General features: G+C 38.1%; 1 protein-coding gene and 1 long non-coding RNA gene across 2 annotated transcripts in view; one reads left to right on the forward strand and one right to left on the reverse strand.

Moving 5' to 3' along the window:
• LOC111461955 overlaps positions 1-12067 on the forward strand; it is a 12739-nt gene continuing 672 nt past the window's right edge. Inside the window, exons 1-2 of the long non-coding RNA XR_002713670.1 lie at positions 1-102; positions 2733-2738. This is a non-coding gene — a long non-coding RNA (uncharacterized LOC111461955). The remainder of the gene's footprint in view (positions 103-2732; positions 2739-12067) is intronic.
• On the reverse strand, positions 377-3643 carry LOC111461954 (probable serine/threonine-protein kinase PBL7). Its single transcript, XM_023105595.1, has 6 exons — positions 3320-3643; positions 2998-3245; positions 1112-1497; positions 910-1042; positions 739-828; positions 377-664 (listed from the first exon to the last, which is right to left on the reverse strand). Exons 1-6 carry the CDS (start codon positions 3567-3569, stop codon positions 554-556), a joined length of 1218 nt encoding a protein of 405 aa, XP_022961363.1. The 5' UTR covers positions 3570-3643; the 3' UTR covers positions 377-553.

Consider the following 12067-nt stretch of genomic DNA (forward strand, 5'->3'; position numbering starts at 1 on the left):
TTTTAAAACGTGTCTATAGGGAGAAGTCTTCACACCCTTATAAAGAATGCTTTGTTCCCCTCTCCAATCGATTTGGGTTCTCAAAATCCATCCCTCTTCGGGGTTCAACGTCCTTTCTGGCACACTACCCGATGTTTGGCTCTAATATTATATGTAATAGTACAAGTTCACCGTTAGCAGATATTGTCTTCTTTGGGCTTTATTTTTGGACTTCCCCTCAAAGTTTTTAAAATGTGTCTCTTACTGTCTCTTAGATAGAGATTTCCACACCTTTATAAAGAATGCATCACGAAAATAAAAATTCTAGCTTAACTTCATCTCTAGTTTAAAGAAGCCCAAAAAAACAACACTTGGCAACCAGAGGTAAGGCCTCGACAGTTTACAGGAAACATGTTTTGTAACATCAAATGACAATCAAAAGGTTTATGTACAAGTCCCATTGTTGTTAGCAGATTTTAAGGTAAATCTTTGTTTGTCGCCTTTACAGGTACACATAAAAGTTATAACAAAAGAAACCTACTCTGTTGAACCTTGCTCTGTTCTTGAAGGCTATCTACGATGCCGATCGGTTCTTAACTAGAGGAACCAGTGACTGCACGACATCAGTCATCAAAGGCCGGTAGTCGGCTTCAGGCTGCACGCACATGGCTGCAATGGCTGCTACCTGAAGAACAGATACTTGTAGGGTCACAACAAAGACCAAGATTGACAAATTCATAATCCTAAGACTTAACAAACCTGAATTAAATCCTTTTTTGAGTATTTCCCTTGAATTGCTGGATCTATAATTTTCTCTACTTTTTCCCTATTAGTCAGCCTTGGGAGAGCCTAGAAGCCATGTAATACGAGATCAGACATGATTATACGACGATTATATGATTCGATAGAGCTCTCATAAGGTTAACTAACCCACGAGACAAGAACGTGCTCGCCCTGTGGCCGTTTGATATTGACCGGCACTCGACCAGTCAAAAGCTCTAGTAGCACAACGCCATAGCTATATACATCTGATTTTGTTGTAAGTTTACCTGTTGAAGCATACCTGCACATTGCCAACCGATATTCAAACGAGTGAAAGTAATGAAAAATTGGACGTATTTTGAAGACTCACTCTGGTGCTAGATATCCGGTGGTTCCGAGGACTTGTGTAGATATTTGACCATTGATCTTATCGGAACCCATCTTGGCTGAGCCGAAATCGGAGACCTTGGCTCGGAAATCTTGATCCAATAGAACATTGGTTGACTTGAAGTTTCTATGAATAACAGATGGAACGGCATGCTCGTGGAGGAACTCGAGTGCCTTGGCACAATCAAGGGCTATCGTCAATCTAGTATTCCAATCCAATGGCTGAGATTCAGTGTCCGGATTATGCAGATGATGATGAAGAGTACCGTTGTGCATAAATTCAAATATCAGAAGCCTATGGTGTTTGTCAGCGCAGTAGCCAAGCAACTCCACCAGACATGGAGACTGCAAGCGGCTTAGGAGATCCACCTGCTTTCAACAGTTGCAAAAATGGGAGGGTGAGGTAACTTTAACTTAAATTTCTCGGGTCTAGACCTTGGGGGCTCGAGCGCCCCAGGGTATAGGGGAGCATATCCCCGACTCCCGATTATAAACAAACGGTCAAATGTAACAACAAACATCCAAATCCAACCAAATAAAAGCATTCAACACAATCGGAAGAACCAATGCCCGTCTAGACCTTGGGGGCGCGAGCGCCCCAGGGTATAGGGGAGCGTATCCCTGACTCCCGGTTATAAACAAAAGGTCAAATGTAACAACAAACGTCCAAATCCAACCAAATAAAAACATTCAACACAATCAAAAGAACCAATGCCTATCTAGACCATGGGGGCCCGAGCGCCCCAGGGTATAGGGGAGCATATCCCTGACTCCCGGTTATAAACAAACGGTCAAATGTAACAACAAACGTCCAAATCCAACCAAATAAAAGCATTCAACACAATTAGAAGAACCAATGCCTGTCTAGACCTTGGAGGTCCGAACGCCCTAGGGTATAGGGGAGCATATCCCTGACTCCCGGTTATAAGCAAACTGTCAAATGTAACAACAAACGTCCAAATCCAACCAAATAAAAGCATTCAACACAATTAGAAGAACCAATGCCCGCCTAGACCTGGGGGGCCTAAGTACCCCAAGGTGTAGGAGAGCATATCCCTGACTCCTGGTTATAAATAAACGGTCAAATGTAAAAAAAAAAAACGCCAAAATCCAACCAAATAAAAGCATGCAACACAATTAGAAGAACCAATGCCCGTCTAGATCTTGAGGGCCCGAGTGTCTCAAGGTATAGGGGAGCATATCCTTGACTCCCGGTTATAAATAAATGGTTAAGTGTAACAACAAATGCCCAAATCCAAACCAAATAAAAGCATTCAACACAATTAGAAGAACCAATGCCCGTCTAGACCTTGAGAGCCTGAGTGCCTCTCAGGGTATAGGGGAGTATATTCCTAACTCCCGGTTATAAATAAATTGTCGTAACAACAAATACCCAAGTCCAACCAATTAAAAGCATTCAACACAATTAGAAGAACTAGCGCCCGTCTAGACCTTGGGCCCCGAGTGCCTCAGGGTATAGGGGAGCATATCCTGAACTCCCGGTTATAAATAAACTATCAAGCGTAACAACAAATGCCCAAATCCAAACCAAACAAAAGCATTCAACACAATCAAAAGAACCAATGCCCATCTAGACCTTGGAGGCCCAAGTGCCCCAAGGTACAGGGGAGCATATCCCCGACTCCCGGCTATAAACAAACTATCAAACGTAACCACAAACGCCCAAATCCAACCAAACAAAAGCATTCAACACAATCACAAGAACCATTACCTATTCAAATTCAGAGTTCAAATCCAAGAACAAAGCTCATATTTCAATAACAAGAAGGCTGGCATTGTAAATGGATACAAAAAACAAGTTCAGTCAAGAGAGATATAAACAAAGAAGAATCAATGATAGCAATTGACCTCCATTCTGAACGCACGTTCCCTCTGCTTCCCATCTCTATGGATCATCATAATAGCAACCACAGCTCCATCTCCAAGAACTCCTCTATAAACAATCCCAAATCTTCCATTTCCAATCACATTAGCTTCATTAAAATGATCAGTAGCCAATTCCATTTCCTTGTAAGTGAAAACCTGAACTCCCCTGATTCTATACTTAGAAATCCTCCCAGAATTGGCTCCATATAAGTACCCACGCCCCTTAAATTCTGCAAAAATCCAGACCCAATTTGGAATCAATTCAAGGAATGCAATAAAACGAATTGTGGGTGAAATTCAGTACCTGGGTTTGAATCGAAATTGATAGCTATGTGGGGGTTGAATGTGGTGGATTGTGCGGCGGCGGTGGCGGCGGCGGTGCCTCGAGCTAATTTGAGGCGGTGGAGCATGGAGATGAGGAGGAGGACGGCGAGGAGGACGGCGATGAAGATGATGGAGGCGATGATGATGAGGAAGGAATTGGAGGTGAGAAGAGCATTGTGGGTGTGGATGTGGTGGTTTGGTGGTGGCGGTGTTGAATTGTGAAGCTCCATGAGCAGAGCTACCAAAGGAAGAAGATGGTTAGTGTAAATGGAGGCTGAGCCTTCCCTTTCTTTAGGAGCTCAACCCTTTTATCTCTCTCTCTCTACTTCCCTAATAAATTATTCCAAGAGGGTATGACGTGGGCGACAATTCTCGAACATTTAGATTCTATCGTCTCAAAAGTTGATAGTTCGAAGGAATTGGATTTTGAGAAACTATGTTCGATAAATTTGAAAAGAATGTATAGATTCTAGTATATTCAGGGTAACCATTTCTTCCGCTCGAGGTGTATATGGGTTCGGTTGAAAAAATCTTTTGTAGGTTGGTTGGGTTGGTGACCCGAGCAACCCGAGTAGAGTTTACAGTCCAACCCTCTAAAGCTATATATGAGTTCGGTTGAAAAAATCTTTTGTAGGTTGGTTGGGTTAGTGACCCAAGCAACTCGAGTAGAGTTTACAGTCCAACCCTCTACAGTTATATATGGGTTCGGTTGAAAAAATCTTTTGTAAGTTGGTTGGGTTGGTGACCCAAGCAACTCGAGTAGAGTTTACAGTCCAACCCTCTAAAGTTATATATGAGTTCGGTTGAAAAAATCTTTTGTAGGTTGGTTGGGTTGGTGACCCAAGCAACTCGAGTTAAAAAAATCTTTTGAACTAACTCGAAATTTCAGATTGGTTGGGTTAGTGATCGGAGCAACTCGAGTAGAGTTCACAACCAAACCCTCTATTTTCGAGTTGGGTTGTTTTTTTTTTATAATTATTTTAAAAAATTCTACTTATCTACCGTGTATGTTAAATTAATTGTTAAAATCTCATAAAACTCAAATATCAACAATTCATCAGTTCCAACAATCACTGATAAAATTTGGGTTAGGTTGGGCTGGATTGTAACGGTAACAGTCCAAGCCCACCGTTAGCAGATATTGTCTTTCTTTGAACTTTCCTTTTCGGGCTTCCTCTCAAAATTTTTAAAATGCCTCGTGTAGGAAAAGGTTCATACGCACTTATTCTCGTCCCAATCAATGTGGGTCTTGTAGTAACCCTATTTTCAAGTGGATAAGGTTGACTCGACCAAAAAAATGTCAACTATCCTCCAAAATTTCAATTAATCAACTAATTTTTTTTAGTGAAAATTTTGAGTTTATTACGGACATATTAGGTACAAAATTAAAAGTTTAAAGACATATCCGACATTTTCTTAACTTCAAGAATTAAATAGCGGATAAAATTTGTAATTTAATAAATAAATAATTAAATATATAGAGTTAATATTAATTTATAAATGCGTAAAAAATATGCATTATTTGACTTTTGGATTAGGTAAGTGATCTATGCAAGTGTGACAGCTACATTTCCATATTCCCATCTTACATAATTCGTTTAATAATTTAATAATAATGTTTTTGACCTTTAATTATTTTTGTCCAAAATTTCAATTTTTATCTGCTGTATCCATCTTTTCTTTGGAAGTTTTTTATTTTTACTATTTATTTATTTATTTATTTATTATTATTATTATTATTTTTGTAGGATGCCCTTGCTCTTTAATTTTTTTTTTTGAAAAATGTAGATAAATACACACGATTTGGAAATGCAAATATATACAATATGAATCATGATATTTGTTCACGGTGGGTAGGGGTGCATATTCAACCCGACAACCTGGATTAACTCAACCCGAACTATAAATGTTGGGTTGGGTTCATTTTTCTAAACCCAACTGAATTGGTTTGGTTTCGGGTTTGTGGATAAAACCTTTGAGTTGACCCGAGCCAATTCTTGAGAAATGTCGATATTTAGCCATCTTTAGTTTTATGACAATGTTGAACTATGTTAATATGTTACTATTTTTACTCGTTGTTTTTTGTTGATTTTTTTATGTGAATAATTATAGATCGATTTGTGTTTGTTTGTGAACTTTTAATATATTTTATGTATCTGAATAATTATAAATTGTGGAGAAATAAAACTTAATTTTTTTTTTGAGAACTCGACAACCCAACCCGAAAATAGAGGGTTGGATTGGGTTGGGTTGTGCAAAATTTCGAGTTAGGTTGGGTTACCAATCCAACCAACCCGAACTTTTGGGTTGGGTCAAAAAAATCCCTCAACCCAATCTAACCCGGACCATGTACACCTCTAATAGTGGGACCTAAGACTTGACGTTAGACTCCCGTTCCTTTCCTATGTTTGTGATGTCACTTTCGTACATACAGTTCTATGTGCACAACGTTCGTATACACAAAATCTACTAGGCTTATACCAATTTTGTAATCCTTGGGCCTAGTCAATTACGCCACTGTTGAACATAAGTGGTATCAATCTCATACGTACCAATCCTTCCTAAATAGTTATAGCCGATGGAGGAGTTATAGTAGGAAGAGAACACGAATATATCATTTTTCATGCCTAAATGAATCATGAGGTCTCACACGTTGAAGACATTAGTTTTAATACATTATGCATTATAGTATCATTCATTGTATAAAACATCTTCATCGTTTATATAACATCATTTAAAATCATTGCTTGTATTCCTCTTTCCATAAAACGCTCAAATCATTTGCATGGTTTATTAGAATTTATGCCCTAAAACCTTGTAATTGATTATTTGATTTTTTTATACGAATTTTTATTATTTTATTTAAAATTTAATATTATTCACGGTATGAAAAATCCAAGGTTATAATGTAATCTTGAATAGTATGTAATTGACATATAAAGAGATTATGTTCAAGTAGTAAAAGGGCTATAGCATATGGATAAGATTGGGTGCCTTGTCTGGGTAACACTATTGACACGACCCTTTGTAATTGTTACAAATGATTTGATCCAAATGATTCATGTGCAAACATGTGAGTGAGGGTATCCTATATAATGAGTTTGCATCAGACTGAGCCATAGAATTTAATCTTTCTTTATAAATTTATTCATTGAGAAGATTAATATTTCACATGATGATCATATGCGACTTGATCTTAATCCCGAGTAAGTTATGAACTCTTGCGTGCGAGGGCTTGTCCTTTGATTTGCATGGGTGAGAATGACTCTTCTAGCCGATTCAATATGCCTACCATTTTGGAAACTTGACCATCTGTTTCAATATCCTATACAATTGATATGAATGTAGCTGATTTGATGACGCCATCTGGTTCCTCCGTTTGGCCATCTGTTTGAAGGTGGAAAGCAATACTAAAGTCGAGGCGAGTACCCAATGCTTTTTGAAGTTTGCGCCAAAACGCTGATGTAAAGCATAAGTCTCGATTCGACACTATCGACACTAGGACTCTATGTAGCCTTACTATCTCTTTCACAAACAGTTGAGCCCAGTTGTTAACTGTATATGTTGCTTTTTCTGGTAGGAAGTGTACCGACTTAGTCAACCTGTTGACAATTACCCAAATTATTGTATAGCCCTTCAGCGTTCTGAGTAGTCCTACTATCAAGTCTATAGCTATATTTTCCCACTTCCACTTTGGTATACTTGGGGGTTGTAACATCCCTGCCGTCTTTTGTTTGGGAGTTTTTACTTGTTGACACACTAAGAACTTGCTCACAAACTCAACCACGTCTCTCTTCATGCTTCTCCACCAGAAGTTTTGTTTTAAATCTTGGTACATTCTCCACCAGAAGTTTTGTTTTAAATCTTGGTACATCTTAGTACCTCTTGGGTGCATGGAAAATGGTGAGTTGTGTGACTCTATTAATATCTCTTTTCTTAACTCCTCTATTGTCGGGACACATAGGCATCCTGACACAACAGTCCTTCATTTGAGGATTTTGAGAATCTGTCTACTGGACTCTAGTTGGCGTAGGATTTTTTTTGTAGATTAAGGTCCTCTGGTGGGAGTTAATAATTCTATGCTTAAGCGTGGGTTGTACTATGAGTCGAGCCAAGAAATATTTTAAACTTTTATGGTCCTTGAAAATTTGGGTTTTCTCTCCTCACTGGCAGTGTCACCAAATTTTTAGTGCGAACACTACGACGACCAACTCTAGGTCGTGGGTAGAGTAGTTCTTTTCATATTCTTTTAGTTGATGGGATGCACGTTCTTTCTAAAACGCGTCACTAAAGATTACATATCCTTTTGAACTTTCGGGTATCGTGAGTGTTGGGGCAGTTACCAACCTCTGTTTTAGGTCATGGAAGCTTGCCTCACAAGCATCATTCCACGTAAATGGTACACCCACTCTCTTTGGCTTTGTAAAGGCGAGACTATCCTAGCGAAGTCCTGCATGAAGCTTTGATAGTATCCCACCAATCCTAGGATTGTAGTTGGGCATTCCCACTTCGTGACTGCTTTGACCATGGTGGGATCTACAAATATTCCATTCTTTGACACCACGTGTTCTAAGAACGAGACTTGTTGCAACCAAAATTCACACTTGAAGAACTTGAAATATAACTTGTTCTCTCTTTGAGTGGTTAGGACTTTTCGGAGGTGTTTCTGGTATTTTAGGTCTAATTTCGAGTATACTAGAATATCGTCAATGAACACGATAACAAATGTGTCCAGATAGTCCTTGAATACTCGATTCATTAATTCCATAAATACAGCTGGGGCATTGGTGAGGTCAAATGACATCACTACGAACTCGTAGTGACTGTACCTTGTCCTAAATGCTGTTTTTGGTATGTCTTTTTCTTTAATTTTGATTTGGTGGTAACCTGACCGAATGTCTTTCTTGGAGAATAACGTCGCCTCTCTAAGTTGATCGAATAGGTCTTCTATACGAGGCAGAGGGTATTTATTCTTTATGATTCTGTTATTTAACTCTTTGTAATCGATGCACAGACGCATCGATCCGTCTTTCTTTTTCACAAACAATACCGACGCATTCCAAGGGGATATGCTAGGTCGAATGAAACCTTTGTCCAGTAGGTCTTATAACTACACCTTGAGTTCTTTCAACTCCGCTTGTGCCATACGATAGAGTGTTTTGGAAATAGGCCCAGTTCCTGGCTCGATTACTATAGCGAAGTTGACCCCTTAGGAAGGGGGTATTCCTGGTAGGTCTTTCAGAAATACGTCCGGGAACTCATTTACTACTGGTATATTGTCTAAGGTGTTTTATTTTCCTCTTACATCTACGACACTTGCTAATATAGTTCAACCGCCTTGTTGGACTAGTTTCTTTGCTTTCATCATCGAGACTATCTTTGGAGTAGTCCCGATACTTGTGCCTTTAAACTTAAAACTAGATCCCCCAGTGGTGAGAATACTACTTCATTTCTGCGACAGTCTATTCTAGCATAGTTTTTAGCTAACTACTTCATGCGAAGTATTACATCGAAGTCGGGCATGTTCACTAGTATCAAGTCTACGCTTAGGGGTTGGTCTGCTACGATTACTTGGTCATTCTTTACTCTATCCTAGCTACTAGGTCTACTCTCGCAGGGGTGCTTGCCGACAATACATGCAATAAGGGTTCCAATTCAAACCCCATCTCTGATCCTTCTCGAGGTGGGCTCTCTTCAGCCTCACCTTGTCCTCTTCCTCTAATAGGGGGTCGTCCCCTTCCTCGTCTTCTTTTTTCGCGTCCTCTGGGCAATATGGTTTTAGAAACCAAGATAAGGTTGCTTAAGTCTAAGGCTCGTTACTATGCATATATACTATATATGACATATACTAAGTTTCCATCATATTGCAAAAATAATCCACCCATCATGCTACAAACAACATCATACTCTTTAATAAACACATGAAATGTTCTAACAATTTCAGTAATATCAACAATAAAATGCATGCGAGTTTGAAAACGTTTCTCTTTTTTTATCTTGTGAAAGGCGTACCTGACGGTGACGGGACATCGATGTTGGGACCATAGAACGTGCCAAGACTACATCGTAGGCTAGTCTACACAATCTATAACCTAAAGTTATGATACCAACTATAACGATTCTAAATTTCTGCTTACTCAGAGTCGTTACTAATGTCTACTACTTAGCTCATATGCGGAAAATACTCTTTAAATCGACATCATAAAATAGCATAAATTTCGAACGAATAAAAACATGTTCAACTTTAAAAACACTGCCATGGTCTTATGTGTTAGACACATAACATTGAAAACAATTGAAAACAATTGAAAACAAATACAAAATAAATGAAATACAATAAAAGTAACGTGAAATGCAAGACAACCTGTACTAACCTAAGACTAGGAATTTAAACATGCAACTACCCTATGCACATGTCAGGTTCTCTACTTGTGATGTCGCCGTTATCCGTATTTGGGCGCCTTGCCTTTACCTGGAAATGATGTGACACACGACTTGAGTATTTGAAAGAATACTCAATAAATGACCCCACTGTAGGGGCCATGCTAAATGCAATCACATGCAAATATACTCTAGGGACCTATCTCTTTCTCATCTCATACTAGGGGTGGCCTCCAGTCTCGACTATTATGAATGTGTAGTACTTCTCTACACACAACTCATAGTGGCAGTGAGTTGTGTGTAGGGAAGTACTTCCAAGCAGCTCGCACATCCCCCTGGACCCTCTCTAGTCAATCTAGCTGTTTGTAGCGACGCCCGGAGGTTAGTGGAACCCCTGGTGTCATGCTCCCCATGAACACCCTCATCACCATATTGTGTGTGTCCGCACTCATCATCATAAAGGGGATGTATCTTTACGCTTATATACACACAACATGCATGAGGTCCCTCTAATTCTCATCTTAACATCACTTCTAACACAACCCTAGTCTCATCTCTTTCGCAACACGTGCTTGTTTGATATTTATATTAATATCATTTTCATACTCTTAGGTTGTGTCCTAAGTTGATCTATCGACCTGATGCAATATGAAATTCATCATCATACGACATGCTTAATATGCAAAACATCATCATATTAGGGTAAACGTCATGTAAGACATCATAGTCATCATAAAGCCATCAAGTGCATCAAATACATCGAGTACATCATACATAATCATATAACGCACATATGTTATCATACATCATCATATAATGCACATATGTTATCATACATCATCACATCTTATACATCATCATATAACTAGCGTACGACATCGCACGAAACAACGCACACATCATAAATTTCGCATGCATTATCGTACATCATCACAGACAATCATCTCTTATAACTCATATAATTTCTAGTCTATCCTATAGTAAGAGAAGTTATTTAGTTGGCCTTAGGCCAAAGTTCTATGTAGCTCTAAATTTGGTTGCTTTCATCTTTCAAATTTGTTCTCACTTACATGGAGACTTATATTGAGCCTTCACCTATTTTGAATAAACTTAATTGACTCAATAAAAAATTAAATTTTATCCTTTCATTGTTTCCTTATTGTGTTTGGTAATAAAACTTAATTAAAAAAAAAAAGTTAATATTATTTCATGCTAATTGGATCATATACAGAAAAAGTATTTAGCCAACATGAAAAAAGTTCAACCTATTAAGACATATGTAGGTTAGTTGTTTAGTATAATTATAAAAATGTCGGTACAGATTCTAACTAAGAAAGTGAAGATCATGTACAGTTGAGAGATTGAGCTCATCAAAATACTACGATAGAACTATCGTTCATTTGATGAGAACCGATCTCATCCAATTGAAAATTTCTCCTCACTATTTCCCTCTCCATCTCCCAATCTTCGGTTTTGAGTTCTACCAATCATGAATAAATGTTCGTGTATGATTTAGTCATGTTACATGGTCTATATAAAGCATGTTATATCATGATAAAGAAATGCATTAGCATATATGATCATGGATATAGTTGTCAATATTATTATATTAGCATTGTGCTACTGTATCACCCAATAGTGAATTGAACCGTGAAACCTCATCTATATTGTATGTCGTTATAGTTATGGATTACTTTTCTAATCATGCATTGTACATAGGCGTACAATCAAAATATATTACTCGTGTTTCTTTCTTTTTTATAGGATTTGACTGCATGAGCGTCGCTCATGCCATGGTCAAGCCTAAGGAGTACAGCAACTAGCACAGTAGTAGATGGACTATGTCTAGAGAAGTACTATACATCCAAATAGAGCCTAGGACTAACCGTGAACTTGTGTCTCATTAGTGATGTTGCATTTCTAGACTCCAAGAGTGTGGTCGGTTGAAGATTTCTATTGTAAACTCTCATAACATATATGTAATAACGATTCGATCTTATCCATATGATTAAACTGGGTTAAATTTATAGTTCAATAAAGATTCCAAATCACGTGGAGCATCTAATTACTTCAATAAAAAGAGTCTTCTTTGTTCGAACTCTACGACATTAGAGATACAAAAATTTCAACAAATGCTTCACTCACCCGAGACCCACTCAATATTTTCAATAAAAGTTCCAAATCTGGTGGAATATCTAATTACTTGAAAAAAAAAAAAAAAAAGTCTCATTTGTGCAACTTTACGACATTAGAGATACAAAAATTTCAACGAATGCTTCACTCACCGCTAGACCCACTCAAGATAGTGGCTCGTTTTCCGAAGTCAATAAAAAAAAAAAAAAAAAAA

The sequence above is a fragment of the Cucurbita moschata genome, unplaced genomic scaffold (genome assembly GCF_002738365.1).
Source record: "Cucurbita moschata cultivar Rifu unplaced genomic scaffold, Cmos_1.0 Cmo_Scf00026, whole genome shotgun sequence".
Lineage (NCBI taxonomy): Eukaryota > Viridiplantae > Streptophyta > Magnoliopsida > Cucurbitales > Cucurbitaceae > Cucurbita > Cucurbita moschata.